Source organism: Carcharodon carcharias, chromosome 23 (genome assembly GCF_017639515.1).
Source record: "Carcharodon carcharias isolate sCarCar2 chromosome 23, sCarCar2.pri, whole genome shotgun sequence".
Lineage (NCBI taxonomy): Eukaryota > Metazoa > Chordata > Chondrichthyes > Lamniformes > Lamnidae > Carcharodon > Carcharodon carcharias.
The window spans coordinates 19,419,700-19,447,690 of NC_054489.1; the positions used below are offsets into that span (position 1 = coordinate 19,419,700).

At 41.9% G+C, this 27,991-nt stretch overlaps 1 protein-coding gene across 1 annotated transcript; it reads left to right on the plus strand.

Moving 5' to 3' along the window:
- Window positions 1-527: 527 nt before the first annotated feature.
- Window positions 528-27,792, plus strand: tmem106a (transmembrane protein 106A). Its single transcript, XM_041173736.1, has 9 exons — window positions 528-575; window positions 8,934-9,011; window positions 13,262-13,498; window positions 15,707-15,770; window positions 15,890-16,049; window positions 18,188-18,328; window positions 19,986-20,029; window positions 23,749-23,802; window positions 25,259-27,792. Exons 3-9 carry the CDS (start codon window positions 13,279-13,281, stop codon window positions 25,404-25,406), a joined length of 831 nt encoding a protein of 276 aa, XP_041029670.1. The 5' UTR covers window positions 528-575; window positions 8,934-9,011; window positions 13,262-13,278; the 3' UTR covers window positions 25,407-27,792.
- The last annotated feature ends 199 nt before the right edge of the window (window positions 27,793-27,991 follow it).

A 27,991-nucleotide genomic window follows, 5' to 3' on the forward strand; every position in this document is an offset into this window, starting at 1 on the left:
CCCAAGTCTCCTTTGCTCCAACTGGGAACAACTCCCAGCTTCTCCAAACCTGAAACCTTGCAGCTAAAATCCCTGGATCTTTTTTTTTTGTTTTTTAAAAAAATTTCCTCTTCACCCACTTCCTCAAAGCGGCCACCTTTCAAATAAAATTATTGCCTGGGAAGTACTTTGGGGGCGTTGGGTCGCTGACTATAGGAGAAGGAATAATGAATGCGAGGCAGAAAAGGACAAGGAGGAGTGAGTCTCTTTGCTAAACAAAAACAGAATTACCTGGAAAAACTCAGCAGGTCTGGCAGCATCGGCGGAGAAGAAAAGAGTTGACGTTTCGAGTCCTCGTGACCCTTCAACACCTGCTGAGTTTTTCCAGGTAATTCTGTTTTTGTTTTGGATTTCCAGCATCCGCAGTTTTTTTTGTTTTTATTTTTGTTTTTATCATTTGAGTCTCTTTGCTCTTGTTTCCATTGGAACCTGCAGTACTCGGAGTGACCGGCGAGGGGCGGTGGAGGCGACGGACAGGAGGAGGAGGAGGAGGAGGAGGGAATCGGAGGAGGCGGTGGCGGTGGCGGCGGTGACGGGTGAGTTGGGGGTAAAGAAGATGGAGCGGGGATGCGAATAAACCCCATTGGCCCGGGCGACGGGAGGGGGGAAGGGGAAGAGGTTGGTAACCGTGTCGGGGGAGGCAAATGGCGACAGTCGCCGGGCGGACTTTGGATGCTGCAACATGGAGGATCCGTGGCCCCGGCTCGACTCCCGGGATCCAACCCCCACCCCCCCGGGATACTCGACCCCTGGGATCAACCCCCACCCCCCTCCGGGATCCAACCCCCCCCCGGGGATACTCGACCCCTGGGATCAACCCCCCCCCCCCGGGATACTCGACCCCTAGGATCAACCCCCCCCCCGGGATACTCGACCCCTAGGATCAACCCCCACCCCCCTCCGGGATCCAGCAACCCCCCCCCCCCCCCACCACCGGGGATACTCGACCCCTGGGATCAACCCCCACCCCCCTCCGGGATCCAGCAACCCCCCCCCCCCCCACCACCGGGGATACTCGACCCCTGGGATCAACCCCCACCCCCCTCCGGGATCCAGCAACCCCCCCCCCCCCCGGGGATACTCGACCCCTGGGATCAACCCCCCCCCCCCCCCCCCCCGGGATACTCGACCCCTAGGATCACCCCCCCCCCCCCCCCCCCCCCCGGGATCCAGCAACCCCCCCCCCCCCCCCACCGACCCAGGACCATCCGCCTGTTTGTTTATCCATTGAGTCCCCCCCGAATTAGAGACGTTTGTAAAGGCAGCGCAGTCAGCGGGGTTGGTGTTTACTCCGGGGGGGGTTGTGTCATCACTGATTATCCATCTTTCTTTATTTATTTCCTTCGCTGCAAAGAGCGTTTCTTTTCTGTGAAATCGGGGGTGAAGCTGGTTTTCTTCCCGAGCCCCAGTTTCCATTGGCGCTGCACAGCCATCGACTGGCGTCTTGTTTTATTTATTCTGCAGCCCTTTCACCTACACTCGGGACTCAGCACAGTTTATCATGAATTTTATTTGGTTACCCTTTTGGCATTTTCTCTGAGTTTCGTTGCTTTGGAGGCTCTTCTCCATCTCACTGAAGTTTTTCAGGTTAACGCCAGCGTAAATTTTCACAGCTTTTGGCATTGATTTCCCTTCTGTAGCTTGGTATTATCTATGATTACTTTAGTATGTTTATGTACATAACATCCATCAACTCCCTCTCACCAGTTGCCCAACTCTTCCAGCGCAAAGAGTTGGCCCTGACTGAATGTTGCAGACTGGCACATTCCAAGGTCCAGGACTACGTGCTGAGCGACCGCACTAAAGCTTGGGGCAGCCAGCGCAATGGGGAAAGGCCTTTCTGCCATAGTGCACCGAGGGGCTGGGAATTGTTTAGACCCCTTGGGCTGTGTGAATGTATGCAGTGAATACTATACGTATCACTATTATATTGAAACACCTCAGAGCGCAACATGATCTATGTCGAAACTTCAATGTCTGGCTGACTGTAATGACCATGACCTAGCCAGAGCAGGAATAAGAGGTTGGACCAAATGAACACATGGCTGGAGAGATGGTGTAGCCGGGAGGGATTCAGATTCTTGAGGCACTGGGACTGGTTCTGGGGAAGGTGGGACCTGTACAAACCGGACGGACTGCACCCAGGCAGAGCTGGGACCAGTGTCCTTGTGGGGGCTTTTGCTAGTTCTGTTGGGGAGTATTTAAACTAGTGTGGCAGGGGGATGGGATCCCAGGAGTAGGATTAGATAGGTCAGATTCAGATCAGAAAAATGGAGGTAGAACATTAGCTAGGGACGTTGTGATAGACATGGAGTTACGGGAGAAGCAAAGTTTAAAAAGTGTCCAGCAAGGGAAATTGATGAGGTTAAACTGTTTATACTTTAATGCCAGGAGTTTTACAAACAAGGTAGATGAGTTAAGGGCACAGGCAGACACGTGACAGCAGGATGTCATTGCTATAATTGAGTCCTGGCTAAAGGAGGGACAAAACTGGCAGCTAAATATCCCTGGTTATAGGGTCTTCAGACACGATAGAGTAGGAGATAAATAAGGAGGGGGGTAGCACTAATGGTTAAAGAATCAATTCCAGTTCTGAGAAGGGATGATATACTAAATGGGTCAACAAATGAGGCTGTATGGATTGAGCTTAGAAATAAAAAAGGGGCAAACACACTACTGGGAGTATACTACAGACCCCCAAATAGTGAAAGGGAGATAGAAGAAAAAATATGTAGGCAAATTTCTGCTTGTAAGAACAAGAGGGCAATAATAGGAGACTTCAACTATCCTAATATCAACTAGGATTCAAACAATATAAGGGGCACTGAGGGAGAAAAATTCATGCAGTGTATCAAGGAAATTTTTTTCAACCAATTAGTGACAAACCCAATGAGAAGAGGTGCAATTCTAGACCTAGTCTTGGGGAATGAAGAGGGCAAGTGGGTGAAGTGACAGTTGGTGACCATATCAGGGACAGTGATCACAATTCAGTTAGATTTAGCATTACCATGGAAAAGGACAGAGATAAGGCAGGAGTAAAAGCCTTGAACTGGGGGAAGGCAAATTTTGCAGAAATGAGAAGGGACTTGGCTGAGGTGGACTGGACAGCATTGCTGGAGGATAAACCAGTGGGAAGCACTAAAAAGCGAGATCCTAATTGTACAAAGTAGACATGTCTCCTACAAAAATAAAAGTGGTACTGCCAAACCTAGACCCCCCTGGTTGTCTAGGGGAAGACAGGGGAAGATCAAACAGAAAAAGAAAGCGTAAGATAGGCACAAAGAACTAAGCACTGCGGATAGCCTAGACAAATATAGGAAGCGCAGGGACGAAGTAAAAAAGAAAATAAGGAAATCAAAGAGAGGGCATGAAAAAAAGATTAGCTAGTAAAGTTAAAGATAACCCAAAGATGTTTTACCAATACATTAATGCTAAAAGGTTAGTTAAGGAAAAAATGGGACCTATCAGAGATGAAGATGGAAACTTGTGTGTAGATGCAGAGGCTGTGGGAAGGGTTTTGAATAAATATTTCGTCTCCGTGTTTACAAAAGAAAGGGAGGATGTAGATATCGTAGTCCAGGAGGAACACTGCGAGATATTGGATGGGATAGTCATAAAGAGAGAGGAAGTACTCGAAGGGTTGAAATCCTTGAAAGTTGACAAGTAACCAGGGCCAGATGGATTGTTTCCAAGGCTGCTGAAGGAAGTCAGGGAGGAGATAGCAGATGCTCTGAGGATGATTTTCCAATCTTCACTAGACACAGGGGAGGTACCGGAGGACTGGAGAAATGCAAACGTAGTTCCATTGTTTAAAAAGGGATCAAAGGAAATGCCAAACAATTATCGGCCAGTTAGTCTTACATCGGTGGTGAGCAAATTAGTAGAATCAATCCTGAGAGATAGGATTAACTGTCATGTGGAAAGGCATGGACTAGTCAGGGATGGTCAGCATGGATTTGTTAAAGGAAGGTCTTACCTCACAAATTTGATTGAATTCTTTGAGGAAGTGACAAGAAGGGTTGATGAAGGTAGTGCAGTGGTTGTTGTGTACATGGATTTTAGCAAGGCATTTGACAAGGTCCCACATGGCAGGTTAGTCAGGAAAGTAAAAGCCCATGGGGTTCAGGGTAATATGTCAAACTGGATAAAAGGTTGGCTTTATAACAGGAAACAAAGGGTAATGGTCAATGGATGCCCTTGTGAATGGAAAGTTGTCTCAAGTGGTGTTCCACAGTGCTCAGTGTTGGGACCCTTGCTGTTTGTGTTATATATTAATGATTTGGACGTGAACGTGGGGGGCATGATTGGGAAATTTGCAGATGACACAAAGATTGGCCGAGTAGTGGATAGTGTAGAGGATAGCCATAATCTCCAAAATGATATAGCTGGGTTGGTGGAGTGGGTGGTAAAGTGGCAGATGGATTTTAATATAGAGAACTGTGAGGTCATACATTTAGGGAGGTCAAACAGTTACAGGGATTACAAAATAAATGGGAATACACTAAGAGGGGTAGATGAAGTGAGAGATCTTGGTGTACAAGTACACAGGTCCATGAAGGCAGCAGTTCAAGTAGACAAAGTTATAAAGAAGGCATATGGAATGCTTTCCTTCATTGGCAGAGGTATAGAATATAAAAGTAAGGATATAATGTTGGAATTGTATAAAACACTGGTGAGGCCACTACTGGAGTATTGTGTGCAATTCTGGTCACCACATTACAGGAAGGACGTAATAGCTCTGGAGAGAGTGCAGAGGAGGTTTACAAGAATGTTGCCAGGGTTCAACTCCATCTGCCATTTCTCCTTGGGCGGAGAAATGGCAGATGGAGTTTAAACCAGACAAATGCGAGGTAATGCATTTTGGAAGATCTAATACAGGCAGGAATTATACAGTAAATGGCAGAACCCTTAAGTGCATTGACAGGCAGAGGGATCTGGGTGTACAGGTCCACAGGTCACTGAAAGTGGCAACGCAGGTGGATAAGGTAGTCAGGAAGGCATATGGCATGCTTGCCTTCATTGGCAGGGGTATTGAGTACAAAAGCTGGGAAGTCATGCTGCAGCTGTATAGAATCTTGGTTAGGCCATACTTGGAATATTGTGTGCAATTCTGGTTGCCACATTACCAGAAGGATATGGAGGCATTGGAGAGGGTGCAGAGGAGGCTTACCAGGGTGCTGCCTGGTCTGGAGATTATTAGCTATGAGGAGAGGTTGGAAAAACTCGGATTGTTCTCACTAGAGTGACGGAGATTGAGGGGCGACTTGATAGAAGTTTACAAAATTATGAGTGGCATGGACAAAGTAGATAGTCAGAATCTTTTTCCCAGGGTGGAAGAGTCAATTACTAGGGGAGATAGATTTAAGGTGAGAGGAGAAAACTATAGAGGGGATGTGCGGGGCAAGTTTTTTATACAGAGGGTAGTGAGTGTCTGGAATTCCCTGCCAGAGGAGGTGGTGGAAGCAGGTACGATAGTGGTGTTTAAGAGGCAGCTTGACAAGTACATGAATAGGATGGGAATAGAGGGATACGGACCCCAGAAGTGCAAGATGTTTTAGTTGATGGGCAATATGATCGGCGCAGGCTTGGAGGGCCGAAGGGCCTGTTCCTGTGCTGTACTTTTCTTTGATCTTTGTTAGAAAAGTGTAGCTATGAGGAGAGATTGGATAGGTTGGGTTTATTTTCCTTAGAACAAAGAAGGCTGAGAGGTGATTTGATTGAGGTGTACAAAATTATGAGGGGAATAGATAGAGAGGACAGGATAAAATTGTTTCCCTTGATGGAGAATTCTAGAACCAGGGGACATAGACTCAAGATAAGTGGCAAAAGGTGTAGGGAGGACATGAGGAAGAACTTTTTTATGCAGAGGGTAGTGGGTGTCTGGAACTCGCTGCCCAAGTTGGTGGTAGAGGCAGAAACTTTAAACTCTTAAAAAGTACCTGGACCTGCACCTTAAGTGCTGTAAGCTGCAGGGCTATGGGGTCAGGTGCAGGAAGGTGGGATTAGAAAGGGCACCTGGCTGTCCTCAGGCTGGCATGGACAAGATAGGCCGAATGGCCTCCTTCTGTGCTGTAACTTTTCTATGGTTCTAAATGTTTGTAATGTTCATAGATCATGAGGTATTTCAATACAATCAAAGTGGAAAACTGGAATATGATTGCACTTTCTGTGATGGCCATTTTGAAATGTTTTGTAATGTTCTTTCAGATATTTTAAAAATAAAGTATATTTTTCAAAAAAAACTCTTCCCTCTCCTCACTGCACCCCCGCCATGAAAGTCCACTGGCCTTTCCTGTCCCAATTAATTGGCTTCTGGATCTATTTATCTTCAAATCCCACCCTAGCTTGACTGTCTCTTGTCCCTCTCCTTTTACATACCTTCGCTCTTCTGACACATGATGATTGCTTGTTCCTCACTTCCTTTACACCACCATTGGAGGCCAAAAGCATGCAGTCCCTATTACAATTATTGCTAAAGCCACTTCCCATTTCCATTTGCCTCCCTATGTTCAGAAGGCCCCTACAATCCATTCTCTTTGATCCTTTCCAGGTGCTCTCCCTCCTTTTCTTGCTCATTATCCAAATTTCCAGCAGGCTAAAGGCTCCTGAGATTTTTTTTAATGTAAGGAGACCTGCTATAGATTATATAAGGATATGAAATGGTTTGTTAAGATGTAGAGAGGATCACTTGCAGGGAGACCAGGACTTGGGACTAGAAATATAAGTTAGTTGCCAACACATCCAGTAGGGAATTCGGGAGAGACTTCTTCACCAAGACACACTTTGCTGTGTCAGCTTTAAGAAGGCACAAGCAAGAACAGTGACGTTCTAGATGAGTTGAGCCTGTGGTGCGGTGGATACGAACAGAGAGGGTATTGAAAGTTCAAGCCTTGAGATAATAAAGTTATGAATGAGTCTCAGAAACAACTGCATTGGAAATCTCTGTATTTTGAATCTTGGGAAATATGTGGAGATACATATACAGATGATTTGTGAATTGACATCTTGGGAAAGGCACATAACCCCGCAGTTTATTTTTATCTTAAAAGTAGCATAATTCATTTGGTTATCTGTGTTATTTAATTTTTCATTCTCACATAGGGAGTACCAGTGGCATCAGCAGTTGCCTTCACTTAGTATTCTGAAATGTCAAGCCTGCAAAATAGTAAATCCTTATGGCTGAATGTATAGACACATCACTTGATGTTATACCGAGTCATACAGATCATGAAGCTCTCAGCTTTAATTCTTTGTGCTTTGTTAGCTAGCTAATTTCGACTGGAGCCTCAGCAGGTAGGACAAGGAAAAATGATTCTGATCCCGCAGCAGACTGCTATCCTGTAACACCTACTACAAGGGTTGCAAACGTGAAAGTCATTAACAACAAGATTGAACTCCCACAGAAAACTAACCTTCATATTCACTGTCTGGGCCAGTTACTTTAATATTTTCTGTCTCAAGGGCCCCCAGCAAATATTGGCACAGTTCTGCAGACCCTTTGTCGTAAAACTTACCAAAGGGCTTAAAGCATTTGTAATTTGTGATCTGTAGCCTGGTGATGAGATTGTGTAGAACAGGAGATTTAACATTCACAAAATCAACACATCTGTTTTGCGTTTCTGTGCACTCCAGATTGAAATTAGTGGTTTTGTCTGCTGCAACTGTTGTGTTTTTTAATGTATTTGTGCAGGATGAGCATCAATTTTTTTTTTAAAAATGACCTATACTGACCAAGACCTGAACATACAAGTTGCACTAGTTTGGGAAGGGACTGTCTTTACAAGGGATCGTGAAGGTGATTATTTTTCTGTAGCGGGCTCAATGCTGTTGTTAATGACCTTCATTTGTTGTATTAGGTGTCACAGGATAGCAGTCAGCAGTGGTATCAAAATTATTTGTCCTTTACCTACCTGCTTGGGCTCCAGTTGAGTGCAAGAACTGAATATAATTAATCATATATGCAAAATGAAGCATGAACATATATCCACCAATTGCAGGATCATTATTCACTGGTAGTCTGTGATTAGTAAAAACCACATAAACATTATAGGTACAAGCATGATGTGGTTAGGGTCCAAATGAGTGCTTCCTTTATATGGAGTCATAATTAACTCTGACATGGATTTGATACTACAACAGAGTAATTTAAACATAAGACAGGAAAGGCAAAGCAGACAAGAACACTCCAATTCTCCGCACCCTCCCCCCACCCACCCCAGGAAAAAAAAAACTCCTGCCAGCAGCCTCAGTATAGATTAAAATCTCTCTTAAATAATGAATATAAAATCAGGAGAAACTCTGGTGGTGTGTGTGACATTCAGGAAGGGAAACAATTTGATGGCACAGCAATATCAGGTCGTAATAGCAGCATGTGTATACCGCCTGACACTGCTTGCTGCTTGAGCTTGTGTTAATTGCAGACTTTAAGTATGTCAGTGTGACAGTGACACAACAGCATCATTACAAATCAAAAATTGTACTGCACATAAGAGATGTGTTTGTAAGTAGGATGATTCATTCACACAACAAGTTATTAGTATCTGGAATGCATTGACTGAAAGGATGGTGGAAGCAGATTCATTAGTAAATTTCAAAAGGGAATTGGATAAATACTTGAAGGGGAGAAGATTGCAGGGCTCTACAAAAAGGGCAGGGGAATTATAAATTATTGAAGGAATAATGATCCCTCTCCTATATTGAAAATTTATATCTACTATTTCTGGATAATATAGATATGCATATAAAACAAGAAATTTCAGTTGAGGTTTACGGGTTAAACTTAGTGTGTTCAACATTTACAGGGCCACCTTTATAGGCTGGTAACTACGACCTCCTCCTTCACAGTTGCTAATTCAGAATAGCCGAGCATGCTATGTTATTCCTTTTTTTTCCAGATTCCTCTGGTACAAAAGTACCTTAGGAGAAGAGGTAGAATCACAAATATTCTGAGTGACCAACTATCTAAAAGAGAGGTGAGCATAACTTAGAGCAAAAATATAAATTTGGGGATTTTTTGCATTGATTTCTTGCTACTGTGTAAATCTCAAATTGCAATATATTTGTAATTGAGAAATTGGTTATTGTACTTCCAATGTAAAACTGCCAAGTCTCATAGACAACCACAAACTCCCAACAGAATCAGGTCCTATTTCAGGCTGCAGCATAATGAATGAAGTACTACATCTGTTGGTTAGATCATTCAGCTGGCAACTGTCATTTTGTCTGTCTTCCACAACTAGCACCTTCACTTCACTACACTACTCTGATGCTTTAGAGAATGAGACAGACACAACCTTCAGTGGTTTTACCCTGTTGTCTTTATTAAACAGGCAATTACCTCAAGAGCTCTGTTTTATTTTAATCTAAACCAAGCTCTTGGGAACCAATAAGACTAGCATAGCTAGGCCTTATCATTTTTTTTTTGCCTGAGGCAAACTTCGAAAAAGCTGAACTGAATTAAAAAATCACCAAGGCATTGAAAATTGCCTAGACAAAACTAACTTTAAAGCTAATAGAAGATGGAGACAAAGAAAAAAAAAGGGAAAGAACTATTAAAAATCTGAGGGAGCAGTGGGAAAGCTGCAGATTTAGGAGTAATACCAGCCTTAACCTATACTTGCCCTCCCCTCCCCTGTCCTACCCTACACGCCACCATGACCTCTAGCACAGTTGCCTTATAACTGGCTGCTGGTTGGAAAACACATGAGAGTGGTGTGACTTTTCTACATGCTTTTTCCTTCTTGGTTTAGAAATGTTTCTTATTACAAAGATGACTTTTTTTTTTGAATGTTTAATTTTCTGCATCTCTCTACAATACAACTCAAATCCAGCCTTCCCACTGATGTTCTGCAACAAAAATGTGTTCACCTTGAACCTGAGGAAGGTATTCAAGGGCTAAAGATCTGCTTGTGCATGAATGTGGATGGCAGTGATGTCACCTTCAGGCAGCAGAAAGCTGGGTCATCCCAGGGGTAGTTTAAGTGTAGCCAGTGGAGAAGTAACCAGATAACCCTCAGATAGAAATTACAACCATATAGATTTGAATATAAAACAAGAAATTTGTTTTATTCAAAACAGAGCTTGATTTTTGAATTTTTCTCTGCCCACTTCATTCCTGCAGTATTCATTTTAAATATGTGGAAAATCATTTTTCTCAGATATTACATTAAGAAATGACACTTTGAAAGATGAGATGGTGTAGTTGAAGAATTAAAATGTTGAACTAGTATAATGTTCTCTGAAGAAAGATTATTCTTGCATAGAGATTTAATGACATACACTTAAACCTACAGTAGTTTTCAAATTAGCATAATTGACAAACCAGTGTATCTATACCTGATAGCCTACGGAATTCTCAGAGACACCCATGTACATTTATAGCAGAGTCTTGTACAAGCTCTGCCAGAGGTTTTGGTAACTAAGTCCAGGATGCACCTATACTTGTGGAACACACTTCTGTCTGCACTGAGATACTGGTGGCACGAATGTCTACCTACACATCATTTAGCCTCTGCTTTGCTGAGGTCAGGATCACAGCAGAGAATTAAATCTATGAGACACCAGATTATGGAATTGCATGTTACTGCTCCATTATACTATACCTTCAACATTGCTGGATATCCTTTAGTTTTCACCGTGTACAGTGATTGCCCACATGGTCACCAGAAGCTGTTCAATAATGGGTAGTAATAGAATTATTGACTTTACAATTTGTTTTATCCTTTTACAAGCTGATTTTTGTGCTTTTATATATGACCACCCCTCTGAACCAACCCCTGCTCCCCCCACCCTCACCTTTTGACATACGTTATTCTGAGCAGCAAGGGGCAGGTAAATAATCTGCTCCAAGGACTGACTGATATGATGAACTTTGGTCCCTTATTGGATGCCCACATAGTTGTTGTAGGAATAACTTGTGGGACATGATCATTATCAGGATCTCAGGAACTCCTGCATAAGTTCCAAAGAAAAGTAAGTTGAAAACAAAATCTTTTCTCCCAGGATTTAGCATTTTAAATAATATTTCACTTAAAGACAATTAAATCTTACCTATTTTGATTTTTTGTTTCTCGTGACATTTTTTAATACATTACTTCTACAATTTTGGTAGATTTTCCACTGTTCTCTGCTTCATTTTGAAAATAATTGCATCAATAGATTTTACCGTTAATATCTAATGTATTTACTTAATATTCATTATCTCCGGAATCTTGCACTAATTTCCTTTTCACATACTTTCACATATTTCAAAATTTTACGATCCAGATAGGTAATGATTAACATGCAATTGCACTGGAAGTACTCCAGGTTTTGGGCTTATTGATAAACCTGTGTTCTTACTGAATATTTATAATTTGCAGCACAAACAACTTGGAAATCAGCAACCCCTGGAGGTTATTCTCTAATCTCTTTACTTCAAAGTCAAGTCCCAGACCCTCGGAGATCTGCCAAGGGATCACGGGGCCCACAAGCCCATTAGATTTTTGACTCTCATTTTCTATGTTTGTAGTTCTGTTGCTGTATAAAAAGGTTGAAATTTTCAGTGACCCTTGCAAGCAGTAGGGGGCTTGCTGGAGAACTGCAGGCAAACTGTCCATGATTTTCCATTGAGGGTATCAATAGACAGAAAATGACCAACAGCAACTTGTGATTTACCTGCAAGTTGCCTGCTACTTGCAAGGCCTCACAGGTAAATGTGATGGCTCAGTTTGCCTGATATCAGTTCCTCATACCAATATAGAGGGTCTTTGTAAGTACATCCATTTGTAGATGATACCCATGCAGAATAATTTTGAAGCCACTGCTTTTCAGGCTAATGGTATTTTCATCCTTTCTATTTAATTTCTGTTTTCAATGCCTTTCATTTTAAAAAAATTACCTTTTCTTATACTTCGAAAACTTCTAGCAGCTCCAGCAGTACCTTGACTAGTGACAATATACAGTGAGTATTGGCAAACCATTTCTCCACCAAGGATTTCAGCCAGGTCCAATCAGCTAAATGCTCATACATGTGTTTGCGTAATAATAACTAAATTAATTGTTCGTGTAATTATAACTATTATAGCTCTGCCAGCTGGGATCAGCTAATTCAGGGCAGACTGGAGATCAAAGTTGATACTTCCTGTTTTGTACAGCTAAGTTGTTCAATTGGGAACTTCTGGCCATGACCAGTTTGACAGCTGCCTCTATCCTCTAGGCCTGTGCCAGGATATAGACTGATGCCACATTTGAGGGACTTATCTATTTAATCATCATTTTCAATAGCTTTTGCCTTTCCTTGACAACTCGGGTGTGAAAAGTGGTCTGTTTTATCTCTCTCTCTCTCAATAGCATTTTTTTTTCCCATTCTGTATTTTGCTTTATCCTTAGCACATGATTTATATCTAATTTATACTACCTTGTTTACACTTTCTGGTTTGGACTCTCTGTGTCTTAGTAAGAATTCTTCAATCTGATTGATCTACACAAATTAAGGACGCCCCAAAGCACTTTACAACCAATAAAGTAACTTGGAAGTGTAGTCGTTGGTCTTAAGATAGAAAACATGGCAGCCAATTTGCGTACAGCTTGATCCTACCATTAGCAATGTGAAAATAACCAGTTAATCTGTTTTCTGGTGGTGTTGGTTAAGGCATAAATATTGACCAAAGCTTAAATATTGACCTTACTTTTCTTCATTTAATAAAAGGCCAATATATTTAATAATTGGTTCACTAAAATGAGGATGAGAGTCACAGTATTTGGAAAGTTTACTGAATTGTTTAATTTGTGCATCTGAACACTACTAAAAAGTGCTGCCCTTAAATGGAAGCAGTTATAACTTCAAACCAACACAAGATGGAGCCATGATGATTTTTCCTTTTCTATAATTGTTCAGTTTCTGATCTGAAAGTTAGCGTTGGCCTGGGTTTTGCAGTGGTAAAGGAACTTGTTGGGATTCATGCCAGAGTTCAAGTGTGCTAAAAAAGTCTCACAACCCATCAAAGCTTCTCTCCTTGTATTCCCAGCCTCACATTCTCCTTTTGTCAATATATACACATGCAACAAAAGCAGTATTTCAAAGCACAAAGCTAGACCAACATGCTAGTTCCAGTGTAACTAGAGGGACTATAAGTTTGTGATAGAGGTTTATAATGTTTGAGCTTTGAAATGTATTTTTAAATGTTTTCAGTAATTGTTATCTCCATAGAGTATGATTCTATATTCTGAATTCCTGTTACAGGACATATATAAGAAACCATGGGTAAATCATTTTCTCAATTACCTAACTTCCCAAGACAAAGCAAGAAAGAGGATACAGCACCCATTGTGCCAGAGGCTAAAGGGACAGTTCCAGAAAACACAAATGAAGTACAGGACAGTAATGGAGAGGCCAATTCCCATGTTCCATATGTAGAGTTCGTGGGAAGAGAGAGCATCACATGCCCCACCTGCCAAGGGACAGGAAGAATACCAAGAGGTAGGTAATTTTCTTACCAACATTAGTGAAAAGTTTGATGCTACTCTAGCAAAACCTCCCTTTCCCTGCCACCAACATTTGAAGGAGAAGGAAATTCCACTGTTGGCATAACCAAGCAATAAGCACCCCAAACACTTCCTGCATTAGTGCAAACGTTGTTGATAGCCCTTTTGTCAACCCAAGGGAGAACTGGGGCCAGTATTATAAAGTACTATTGTTATAGTATTTATATTATAAAGTTTATAGTATTATGAAGTATTATTGGCAGACTACTCAGCATGCACTTATTTTAAGGTATTTCTTTTTTCTTCTCTATACTGCACCCTTTTCCATAGGTTAAGTGTGTTGCTAAAGACATGCTTTCTGATCTTAACTGGTGCTACTTTTGATTTGTATGAATCAGTGCCATTGCTAGTGATTTACTGGAGACATTCTTGTTTTATAACTTGGACTCTCTCCGGACACCTATTACTCAAATTCAAGCAAATGTCAGTTTCCACAGAAGTTTAGCACTCCCTATGAACAAATGTGACCTTTTGTACAAAGTATATAAACAGTGGTTCTCTGGAAAAACAATGAATACTTAGCATTGAAATATACATTGGAATGAGTACAGTATACTACTATACCTCCCTGATCTCTCCAAATAATGAAAGCATTGCACTATTGATGGACAGCACTGACCAAAACTACTAATTCAACTGTAAAATTAAACAGAGGCAAAAAAAACTTGTTTTAAATGACTGCATTACTTCATTTTATTACATTGTTTAAAACAAATAAAAGTTTAAAGTGTTTACAGTTCTGTACTGTAACTTGGACCTAATGTCTTTGATAAGTTTTAATGGGGCTCAGCTTGACCCAAGGAGTGGGACAAGTAGGATAACAATGGAAACCAAAGGTTGCCAGTTGAGCTTTATCACAAAAGCATATTTCTGTGGATAATGGAAGCCTGAAATAAAAACAGAAAATGCTGAAAATACTCAGCAGGTCAGGCTGCATCTGTGGAGAAACAAAGTTAACGTTTCAGGTCGATGACCTTTTCTGACCTGAAACATTAACTCTGTTTTTCTCTCCACATATGCTGTCTGACCTGCTGAGTATTTCCAGCATTTTCTGTTTGTATTTCAGTGTAGCTTGATGTCTCTTTTCCCTGTGAAGTTGAAGCAAGCACAAAAATGTAAAAAAAATAGTTCCATCATAAATCAAGACAGTCAGTCAAAATAAATTTCAAAGTCTTATGGTTGCTTCACAGAATTCCTGATTCAAAAACAATTCACAAGTATTTAGGTCAAAGCTAACCTGCTAATTTGGTGAGAGTCTTGCTCATGCAACCCAATGATGGGGTAACCATTATGGAAATATAATAATTGCAAATATTTTAGACTATTTGTAGTAAGGTAATTAATAATTATATTTACTACATATGCGTTCTTTACCACCTAACACTTATTAAACAGAAATGGGTCACCCCCCACTATGAAGCAAGCACCTACATAATAGGAAGGCATATATTCTTTAAAAGGTAGAAATTTAGTCCAGCTAGTTTCAGATAAACTTTCCACACAATAGAACTTTCCATTCAATTACTTTAAGAGAAATCATTGTTGAATTGACTTTGGGATGGGCTTATTTATAGCAATAAGATCTTGTGGTTTTAAAGGAACAGGATGAATAATACCTGGTGCATCCTCAAGATAATGCTGCCTTTACAAACCATTCTAAAAGAAAAATAAATTGTGTCTTTCACAAACTTAGGATGTCCCAAAGCACACCAAAGCCAATTAAGTACTTTTGAATTCTAGTCATTGCTGTAAAGTAGGAAAACTAGGCAGCCAATTTGCACACAGCAAGGTCACACAAACAGTGGTGATGTAAATGACCCGGTAATCTGTTACTGGTGGTGTTGGTTGAGGAAAATGTTGGCCAAGAATAGCACTTTGGGATTTTTAACAGCCACCTGAAGAGCCTTGGTTTAACATCACATCTGAAAGATGGCACATCTGACCGCGCAGCAGTACTGCACTGAAGTGTCAGCCTGGATTACTTGTTCAAGCCCCCAAAGTTCGGCTTGAACCCATGATCTTATTATTCAGAGATGAGCATGATACACAGAGCAAGGCTGACACCTTAAGCTCCAAAATTTCATGTGAATACTCTGGGTGATCTGATGGTGTAAAGTTTTTTTTCTTTTTTGTACATTTCCAGGCCAAGAGAATGAGCTGGTAGCTCTGATTCCGTACAGTGACCAGAGGCTGCAACCACAACGAACGTCAGTATTAATTTTTACTGTTGCAACTATTTAGTGTTTCACCAACAGCCAAAACTGAAACCTTTCATTATAAAAGAAGAAAAGCAGTTCCAATGCTGGGATTATGATTTACTTTTCAGGAAGCTTTCTGTGGCAATCGCTGTGGTGATCAGTCTTCTGATTAGCGGACTTGCGATCTTCTTCCTTTTCCCACGTTCCATTAAAGTAGAACATGTTGGTATTAAGTCAGCCTACATCACCGATGACAAGACGGATTATAGAGTTATTCTTAAAATAACGGTAGGTTCATCATATATTATGTGTAATTTAAACTCCTATGTTGTAGGGATAGATTGGTACCAAAAGGAACAAGGCTTGTGTAATGTGGCTCTCACCATCTATACTTTTCCAAATTAGAAATTATCATTTATATTGGTGCGTTGATCTTTTCTGAGGCTAGAGTTGAGAGAAATTATTTTGGCACATTAAAGGGAACCTTTGCAGCATCAGATGTGAAGTGTTGCAGGGTGACAATGTGAGGCAGAAATTCCTGGCATGTGAGAAGTTGCAATGTAAACAAGTCATTTCTAGGGTCAAGAATTTAGAGCACAGTCTAAATAAGCAAGATTTGAGCCCCATGCACCCTTTAATGGAGTGAGTAAGTCCTCTGCTGCTCTCCTCTGGTCCACTTTCAGGACTATCCTGGGAATTCTGGTCACAATGTTCCTTTAGACCGAATGGATCTCACACCTGCGGAGAGCAGGCAGTGAAGTGTTCCATTGTGGATCCTGTGAGAAATGCAAGGAGTTAAAGGTAATTGATCCCAGAGAGCATTAATTATGTTCAGAACTAAGGCACAATGTTTCCCTGAGGGAAAAGATGTATTTTAAAATTTGCATCTTCTGTTCTCCAAGGGCATGTAACGTTCTCCATTAGAGTGGCAGGGCACCACTCTGATTTATATCAGACCTCCTCAGCGTAGGCACTTCTGTGGCAGCACTGTACAGTCACTTGCCCAGGTTATTTGAATGAAAATTCAGACGGAATTTGGACAAGATCCATGAGCTCAAGGACTGGGATCCTGGAATTTTGGGACCAACGTATCACAGTGGAAAAAATGCTCCATTTCACACTATCAACTTCTGGTGGTTACCATTGACCAGAGACTGAACTGGACTAGCCATATAAATACTGCGGCTACACGAGAGGGTCAGAGCCTGGGAATTTTGAAGCAAGTAATTCACTTCTGACTCCCCAAAGCCTGCCCACCATTGGCAAGGCATGAATCAGGAGCGTGGTGGAATACTCTTGCCTGAATGAGTGCAGCTTCACAACACTCGAGAAGCTCAACACCATCCAGGATCAAACAGCCTGTGTGATTGGCACACCATGCCCCACCTTAAACATTAACTCCCACCGATGCACAGTGGCAGCTGTGTGTACCATCTACAAGATGCACTACAGTAGCTCACCAAGGCTCCTTCGACAGAACCTTCCAAACCCGCAATCACTACCACCTATAATGACAAGGGCAGCAGATGAATGGGAACACCACCACTTGCAAGTTGCCCTCCAAGCCACACTGCATCCTGACTGGGAACTATTTTTCTGTTACTTCACTGTTGCTGGGTCAAAATCGTGGAACTCCCTCCCAACAGCACTGTGGGTGTATGTACCTCCACCACATGGACTGCAGCGGTTCAAGAGGGTGGCTTATCACCACCTTCTACTTTCCCCAAGGGCAATTAGGGATGGGTAACAAATACTGACCTTGCCAGTAATGCCCACATCCCATAGAACCATAGAACACTACAGCACAGAAAACAGGCCATTCGGCCCTTCTAGCCTGTGCCGAAATATTATTCCACTAGTCCCATTGACCTGTACCTAGTCCATAACCCTCCAGAGCTCTCCCATCCATGTATCTATCCAATTTATTCTTAAAACTTAAGAGTGAGCCCGCATTTACCACGTCAGATGGTAGCTCGTTCTACACTCACACCACTCTCTGAGTGAAGAAGTTCCCCCTAATGTTCCCCCTAAACATGAAAAAAAAAGGTCACAGGACTGACATCCGACAGAGACTGCCTCCTTATTCCAAATGGAAAAGCTGGAAAACAGTACGTGGACATCTCTATCCTAAGACTGGATTGCATGCAGGTCTCTGCTTCCTGGTTATGGTGGGTCATGAAATGATTTGGACAGTTTCAATTAAGCCTCCAGAGGATACTAATGTATAACATAAAACTGCTCAGCTCAGCACTAATTGGTACAAAATTGCCATTTCACTCTGAAAAGCTGCAATGATGGATGTTATGGGAAATAGAAAAGTGTTGCAAAGAGGAAGAAGTTCTGAGGTTATGATTAAGGTACGTTGTGGTGCTTTTCATGTCTTATTTTGGGCCCTTGATGTACCATTTCCCTTTTCTCTTTTGCAGAATATAATAAATGTAACAAACCACAACTTCTACAGCATCAGCATTACTGATCTCAGTGTGCAGATTGTGTTTTTTAATGAAGTCCTTGGAACTGTCAACATGAAAAACACTACAGTTTTCAGGCCTTTGGGAGGTGGCCAGGTAATGAATATTGGCTCAGTTAGATAAAAGCAAAATACTGTGGATGTTGGAAATCTGAAACAAAAACAGAAAATGCTGGAAAAACTCAGCAGGTCTAGCAGCATCTGTGGAGGGAGAGAGAAACAGAGTTCATGTTTCAAGTCCGTATGACCCTTCTAAGTTGAAGAGGAGTGGAAATGTGATGAAATTTATACTGTTTAAGGGGGATGGAGCAGGTGAAGCTGGATAGAAGGCCAGTGATAGGTGGGGACAAAGGAGAAATTGACAAAGATGACATGAACTAAAGGACAAAGGGAGTGTTAGTGGTAGTGGTAATGGCTAGAAAAGGTGTAAAGGTAAGAAAGCAGAATGTGATAATAGTAGCTTCACCTGCTCCACCGCCCTTAAACAGTATAAATTTCATCCCATTCCCACTTCTCTTCAGCTCTGAAGAAGGGTCATACGGACTTGAAACGTTAACTCTGTTTCTCGCTCCACAGATGCTGCTAGACCTGCTGAGTTTTTCCAGCATTTTCTGTTTTTGTTTGGCTCAGTTAGCTTGGGTACTGTTGGTGGATTGATTTCTTTATTGCTTTTTTAATAGTGATATTAATCAGATTATCAACAGGTTGCCACCTACACTAGAGCAGCACACAGGCAAATGTGTGAAACTTGTATCCACTAATATCACTAATACTTATTTCCAGCCTTATTAGTTTTTGCTTGCATGCACTAAGCTCTACTTCTGTATCTTGTTGAAGCAAATGCAGCCAGCTTTTGAGAACTAAATAATAGCATTTACAGTAAAGTCTTCAACTTCAGATTCACACTGCATGGTAATTTTGAACACTGATGTAAATAATAAAAGTAAAGTACTGCGGATGTTGGAAATCTAAAATATCAACAAAGTGCTGGCAATGTCAATGAAGACAGGGACTTGCTGCTGCAGAAATGATTTATTCTTTAGTTATATGCCTGTTGATAGTCCAAGAAGTGCAACAGGAAACTGGTGTCAAATACATTATCATAAATGGCGGCTGCCTTTCGTTCAAGCAAATGTTAGCAATTTCTAAGACTTGAGCATGCAATGTCCTTATTATAGCAAAAGTATTCTGATTAACAGCAACACAGTATGGGGTTTGGAGCCACAGCAGGATTGATTAGGAAAAAAATGTTAGGGGAGGTTATTGGAGGCACAATCAAATGATAAATTATAGGGAGACTTTTGAAGATGAGGAAGCTTTCTTGTTACAAATGCATTTTAAGTTTTTTGATTTCTGGTTTTTCTAATGTGTAGACCAGATACACACAAACCTCAGGAACAATTGAGGATCACTAATTATTAATGAGCCCTACGCATAACTAATTCAGTGTGCACAAGTTATCACGGATAAATTACTGACAGACATGTAGGAAGACATCATTATGCAACAAGGTTCTTTCTCCTACTGCTGTAAGAATAACCCAGAGTTTCAAATTCATTAAATTTCTTATTGTAGTTCAAGCACTTTACTGAATTTCATCAGCGTTGGTGAGATTTATAGCCGTAACTAATCACCCTTATCCACATCTGTAGATAAGTGCATGTATACACATTTCTTTTCCCACTTCTGTTTTACTGGTCTCATGTGTCTCTGGTGTTCTACATAATGTGATTATATCTTTTTCTGTTTTTCAGATTTTCTATGAGGTGACTGCTGTGCTAGATGATCTAGGAATGTAGTAAGTATTATAATGACAATTGTGTTTCGGAATTGACTGGTCATAACAATGAGATGGTAGTGGTTTAAGAGAAAAATTTTCCATTTAATTCTGTACAAGTAGGGGGAGACACTGGACTACTAATACAGAGGCCCAGGCTAATGCTCTGGGAACATGGGTTCAAATCCCACTGCAGCAGCTGGTGGAATTTTAAATTCAATTAATAAAAGCTGAAATGAAAAGCTAGTCTCAGTGACCATGAAACTATCATTGAGTAAAAACCCATCTGGTTCACTGATGTCCTTTAGGGCAGCAAATCTGCTGCCCTTACCTGACTTGGCCAACATATGACTCCAGACCTGCAGCAATGTATTCTTAAATGCCGTCTGAGAAGTGGCTTAGTAAGCTGTTCAGTTGTATCAAACTGTTACGAAGCCTAAAAGGAATGAAACCGGATGGACCACCCAAGATCAACCTAGGCACTGGAAGCAACAACAGCATACCCAGCCCTGTCCTACTCGCTAACATCTGGGAACTCGTGCCAAAATTGGGAGAGCTGTCTCACTGACTAATCAAGCAACAGCCTGACATAGTCATACTCATCGAATCATACCTCACAGACAACAGACAATATCCCAGACACCACCATCACCATACCTGGAAATGTCCTGTCCCATCGGCAGGACAGATCCACGAGAGGCGGTGGCACAGTGGTATATGGTCGGAAGGGAACTGTCCTGAGAGTCCTCGACATTGACTCCAGAGCCCATGTTGTCTCATAGGATTAAGTCAAACATGGGAAAGGAAACCTCCTGCTGATTATCACCCTTCCTGCCTTCAGCTGATGAATCAGTACTCCATGTTGAACATCAAATGGAAGAGGCACTGAGGGTGACAAGGCCACAATATGTACTCTGGGTGTCCATCACCAAGAGTGACCCAGCAGCACCACTACTGTAAAGCTGACCGAAAGAACGTAGCTGCTAGACTGAGTGTGGCAGGTGTTGAGGGAACCAAAAATAGGGTAAAACCTACTTGACCTCATCCTTAGCAATCTACCTGTCACAGATGCATCTGTCCATGGACAGTATTGGTGTAGCCCCTGTGGAGACAAAGTCCCGTCTTCACATTGGAGATAACCTCCATTATGTTGTGTGTCACTACCACCAAAATGAGAGATGTCAAGCAAAGCTAGCATCTCGTGGGCATCCAAGAGGAGCAGCATAATTGTATTCAACTGTAATCTGTTTCATCGTGGCCAGGTATATTGCCCACTCTACCATTACCATCAAGGGATCAACCCTAGTTCCATGAAAAGTGCAGGAGGGCATGCCAGGAACAGCACCAGGCATACCTAAAAATGAGTTGTCAACCTGTTGAAGCTACAACACAGGACTACTTGCATACCAAACAGTGGAAGCAGCATGCAATAGCCAGAGCTAAGCCATCCCACAACCAACAGATCAGACCTAGGCTCTGCAGCCCTGCCACATCCAGTCGTGAATGTTGGTGGACAATTAAACAAGTAACAGGAGGAATCTCAACTAATATCCCCATCCTTAATGATGGGGGAGCTCAGCACATCAGTGCAAAAGTCAAGGCTGATGCATTTGCAATTATCTTCAACCAGAAATGGATGATCCATCTCTGCATCCTTGTGAGGTCTCCAGCATCACAGATGCCAGTCTTGGCCAATTCGATTCACTTCATGTGATATCAAGGAACAGCTGAAAGCACTGGATACTGCAAAGGCTATGTGCTCTGACAGCATTCCGGCAATAATACTGAAGACTTTTGCTCCAGAAGTAGCTGTTCCCCTCGCCAAGCTGTTCCAGTACAGGTACAACATTGGCATCTACCCGGCAATGTAGAAAATTGCCAAGTTATGTCCTGTCCACAAAAAGCAGGACTATTCCAACTCAGCCACTTAGCCCCCATCAGTCTGCTCTCAATCATCTGCAAAATGATGGAGAGCGTTATTGACAGTCAACTGGCCCTTACTCAGCAATAACCTGCTCTCTGCACAGTTTGGGTTTTGTGAGGTCTACTTAGCTCCTGACCTCATTACAGCCTTGGTCCAAACATGTACAAAAGAGCTGAAGTCAAGAGGTGAGGTGAGAGTGACTGCCCTTGATATCAAGGCAGCATTTGACTGATAAAAACAAAAAAACTGCGGCTGCTGGAAATCCAAAACAAAAACAGAATTACCTGGAAAAACTCAGCAGGTCTGGCAGCATCGGCGGAGAAGAAAAGAGTTGACGTTTCGAGTCCTCACGACCCTTCTCTCAAGTTCTGTCGAAGGGTCATGAGGACTTGAAACGTCAACTCTTTTCTTCTCCGCCGATGCTGCCAGACCTGTTGAGTTTTTCCAGGTAATTCAGCATTTGACTGAGTTTGGCATCAAGCAGCCCTAGCAAAACTGACTTTAGTGGAAAATGGGGGTAAAGTCTCCACTGTTTGGAGTCATACCTAGCACAAAGGAAGATGGTTGTGGTTGTTGGAGGTCAATCATCTCAGTCCCAGGGCATAACTGCAGGAGTTTCTCAGGGTACTGTCATAAGCCCAACCATCTTCAGCTGCTTCATCAATGACCTTCCTTCCTTCAAATGGTCAGAGGTGGGGATGTTCGCTAATGATTGCACAATGTTCACCATTTGAGACTCCTCAGATACTGAAGCAATCCATGCCCATATGCAGCAAGACCTGGACAACATTGGGCTGATAAATGGTAATATTTGTGCCACACAAGTGCCAGGCAATGACTATCTACAAAGGAGGATCTAGCCATCTCCCCTTGATTTTCAGTGGCATTACCATTGTTGAATCCTCAACTTTCAACATCCTGGGGGTTACCATTGATGCAGAAACAGAACTGGACCATCCATATAAATAATGTGACTACAAGAACAGGTCAGGGGCTGGGAATTCTATGGCGAGTAACTCTCCTGACTCCGCAAAGCCTGTCAACCATCTACAAAGAAAAGTTAGGAGTATGATGGAATACTGTCTACTTGCAGCTCCAATAATACTTAAGTTTAACGCCATCCAGGACAAAGCAGCCCGCTTGATCAGCCCTCCCTCCACCAGCGATGAGCAGTGGTAGCAGTGTGTACTATCTACAAGATGCACTGCAGCAACTCACCAAGGCTCCTTCAACACCACCTCCTAACCCCACAACCCGTACCACCTTGAGGGATAAAGGAACAGATGCATGGGATCACCACCACCTGCAAGTTCCCCTCCAAGCCACACACCATCCTGACTTGGAATCATATCACCGTTTCCTCACTGTCGCTGGGTCAAAATTCTGAATCTCACTGACAGCACTGTGGGTGTACCCACAGCACATGGATTGCATTGGCTTAAGAAGGTGGCTCACTACCACCTTCTCAAGGCAACTAACAAATTTCCCTCCTACCTTTTGGACATTCCCAAATACAATCGCATCTTCCAGTTTTCTCGCCTCCTCTCCTTAAGATGACATCTGTTGATGAGGTATATTTCTACAGCTTCTAGATCTAACATAGTGGGTATTCTTCATTGTGTGAATCGTAGGCAGTGATTGCATTTATGGTATAAAGAATCATTGAAAATCAATGGTATCCCCGAAAATTGCTATTTACGGTGCAAATTAAATTATTTGGTGGAACCACAACAATATACAAATGTAAATGTTAATGAGCAATTTGTTATACATGTCAGAGAATCTGTAATATCTTTTTTTGTTTTTTTTCTTTAAGCCATTACTGCACAATGCCTGAAATCAAAGTGCACAATATTGTGATCTCAATTCAGTAAGTACTGTAAGATTAGACCTTTTGCTTAGTTGGTAGAATGCAGATGTAATCCAAGTAAATGAATCTGTAATTCACTTTTCTTTTAATCAGGACCCCCGTTTTTTTCCCTTTGCGGAGCACGCACTCTATGCATCCCATGTCAAGGGAAAAATGGAATGGTCCCATTCACAAACTCGTGTTTGTGTTTCCCTCTATCATGAAGGATGGGATATCCTGTTCTGCACAGGCACATTGTTTCTGTGCAATAGTGACTGCCTGAACCAGAACCAGGCAGTTTTTTGTGGTGGTCCCGATAAACTTGATAGTTGCGTGGAAAGGGTCTTATCTTGGATTATAGCTTTAAAATATTGTTGTGCTCATGTGTGATTATAGTTCCTTTCCCATCTGGCCCATTTTGCACAAGCAATCTGACCTTTTGTGTAGTACCAAGATTGTGCTATCCCTCCCAATTTGGAACTGGACTGAAAGTTACAGCCTCAGTATGTCCCCCTACCCAGAGACTTGTTACGATTTCAATCACATCCTTCAGGTTTACCATGGGGAGAATTTTCTCACCGTTGTGGGGGGTGGGGTGGGGTTGGACAGGGGAGGGCTTGGGCAGGCGCGTAGCTGATCGCCACCCGCATTTGGCTGCGTGCCGCCATTTTACGTGGGTGAGCCAATCAAGGCCCACCCAGCGTGATGCGCACCCAGAAGCGCTGTAAGCTCCCTGTGCAGGCAGGGGGATTAGGCTGAGCTCTTTCGAGCATGCAGAAATCTCCCAGAGGCACAGAGCTGCCTCAGGAAGGTTAGTTTGATATTTGAAAATTTTAATAAAGGAAAAACGTTTTTTAAATGTGTCCCCTCGTGTGACAGTGTCACATGAGTTGGGACATGGCAATGAATTTTATTTAAAAATTTTAATAAACTTTAAAAACCTTCATGAAACCTCATCCCGCCCGTGGATGAGCTTTAATGATAAAGGCGAAGGCCACCTGGGCTCTTCGCCTCCCGCCAACTTTAAGGTTGGATGGGCAGCTCAGTTAATTAACTTAATTGGTGTTTAAATGGCTTTAATAGGCCTTTGACAGTTCAGCGACCTGAATGACGTGCAGTGACATTGGGACGCATGCTTAACATCACCTTGCGTCATTTTATGCGTTGGCGAGCGGGCACCACCCCCACTCGCCAACCCGAAAATTCTGGCCCATGTTCCCATGTATCGTTGCACTTTGAGAAGCTGCTGCTAACAGCTAGTCACTTTAAAACAAATGCAGTTGCGCAAGCAAGTTATTTAAACATAAATCTTAGTGTAGAAGCCTTCCTGAAATATAAACTGAGCTGCAGCTGCTTCTGATAACTGAAATGGATCAGCTAAATAAATGCAGCTTCAGCTTTCCTAAAATGTGTGTGTAAAAATAACAGCATGAAACAGCTGAGAGTTCTATTATTTATTGTTTTTCATCTTTTCCAGAGCAACAGTGACAGCTTGGTATTTGTCTCATTCTGAGCAAGTCTCCTTCGATGCCTACCAATACGTTGACTGTGGCTCCAACACCACCCGTCTTCACAGCCCCTACTACCCTTCCCAGGGCACCCATTTGCAAGAGCTGCTCAGTTAACGCAAATGGTGTTAGTGCCCTTTTCACTAAAGGCTTCCAGCATGGCACAAACACTTCTCTGTGTGTAGATATTGTGCTCCTGGACTGATGACACAACCCGTCAGCCAGTTCTGCACTCATCTGCCTGATTATTTTATAGTGCTCTGTGTGGCAATGTAATACTTGTAAGAGGAGTACATTAATTTGGGATATGGAGCATGTAATGGCAGTTAGATAATCTGATAGTTCTAGTAATAGGAAGTTCTGCTGAACTACCAGAGCTGGAAGATGAATTAAATTCAGCTGGGAAAAGAACAGGGGCTGAACTGTGAACTGATGTTTGTTGATCGATTTCAGATAAAATAGCTGCACTTTTCATGACCTCCAAATTTAAATGTATGATTCCTTAAATAAGTCACCATTTGTTTATTAGACTGCTGCCTCCCGTTAGAAGAGATGAGAACATACAGAATGCTTCTTTTGTGTAACATCTGCAGACAACTCTCTAGATAACATCTGGGAGGTTCTTATGCATTTATAGATCGTGTAGATTGAAATTCCTAAAAAAGATACATATATGTAGAATTATCAAAAGTATTTAGACTACAGAAAGACAAGATATCCAATATCTAACATGGAATAATGGAATATGCAAAATAATTTATCAAGCAAAGTCAGATATGCAATACTTAGGTTTGGAACATTCTGAGTGCATTATTTAGTGTATTCCAGAAAGCTATATTGTTTAGTACATTTCTACCACTGTGAAAGCAAATTCATCTATTTTATATAAAATATTCAGTGCAGGCCCTGTATGTTTTAGTAGATAACTGCTTTGTATATTGTAGTAATGAGCCACACTGGTCAAGATGATCCTATTTTTGACCCCTGCCTTGTTCTGATCTGGATGTTCTCTGTTTGGAAAGAGGGGGTGGAAGATTGAAGTACATTTTGGCTTAGTGTCCCTGGGCTAGGGCAGGAAAAGTAGACCATGGTTCCTGCTCCAGATTGTGAGTGTTGATTGGGCTCAGCTGTGATACTCCCTATAACTGAACTGGCTACGGCCACATACTGACAATCCCACACTTGGTGCCAAAGGGTGCCTATGGGACTATACCACACCATGACACCACCTCTTCAGCAAAGGAGGGAAGAATGCTAGAGAAGAATATTTTAAAAAGGAAACCTGATTGTTTAGATAAATGCTTAGCCAAGTTATATAGTCAGTCCCAGAAGGTGTCCCCAGTCCATGAGCACTAAAGTAGCTTTGAGTGTGACTGTGTTTTAACCACACTGAGCAAATAGCCTATTTTAAAAAGCCTTAGATTTATTATTGTAGTTAATAGTAGTAATTCACTATTTTATCTGTCATTTATGTACTGTTCTCTCCTGTAATATATTAAGGGAGCATGTTAGCATTTTCCGCTTGTGTGCACACTTCAAGTTCCTTTGGGAGGTGAGGGAATGGTTATTAGCATAGAAGGTGCTATTATATTCCATCTATATCATAGTCACAACTTAACACGTTCCAAATGCAGTTGGTGATCCCTGCTCAAATGCTTTTAATTATAGGGGATTTAAAGTTATTTAAAGCAGGATATTGTTCTTGCCCCAAATCAACCCACACAGACCCCAACAAACTTGTCTAAAGTTTATTTTGATGGGTGTTTGGGAAGAACTCTTTATTACCATACATGGTTCTCAAGAGTGGTTGCTGTCCATTGGATTGGGTTTGCTGATGAGAAACACTTTTTAAAACATACTTTGCCACTCCAGATGTGTCATCACCAAGTTAGAAACTGACTGGCTTGGGCAGGATTTGCTTCTGTCAAATTTGCGCACACTGCACCAAGTACTTTTACTGCAGGCCTACACATTTCGGCAGCCACAGTTTGCAAATATATGTGAAATCTTTCACATTATTCCCAGCCACCGTTTTGTTCATTACTCAGTGTTTCAGCCACCTAGGACATTACTTCCTATTTGCATCACCAGTGGAAGTAAAGTTAACTCCTGTGTCTCGCAGACAATACTGAAAAAATGTATTTCTGGATTGAAGAATAACTCTCTGCATTCCATGTTTCAGGCCAAAGTATTATCTTGCCATATCCACGGTTCAGTTATAAATTAGTTTTTCAGCTGAACTCTCTGTCCACTCATCTTATGGAGTTGGTGACACCAATGATGGTGAATTTTCTATTTCTTGCAACGGAAGTATAAAATCGAGTGGTAGACCAGGCTTTCTTAGAGGAAGGAAGACCTGTGTAGCTCGATTCTGTGGGACTTATTCCCAGTGTAGAGCTCTGTTTGCTGGAACTGTATGTCACAAAAAGTCACTTAATGTTATAGGTCCAAACCTATGGCCTGTCCCTGTCTTGTGTTGAAATTATTAAACAAAATAGTTTTATTAAAGCCTAATTAAGCCAATCTATTCTATCCCTTGTCTTTGACAATTGTTGCTTAGAATGACACACAAGGGCAAATTTTACAGCATCTCACATGCATTTGACCTTTCAGATTATCACAGAACTAATGATTTTAAAGTACCAAAAATTATGGTGTACAAGATTTGTGTTGGTGGTATACAAGGACACGCTGTGATGTGA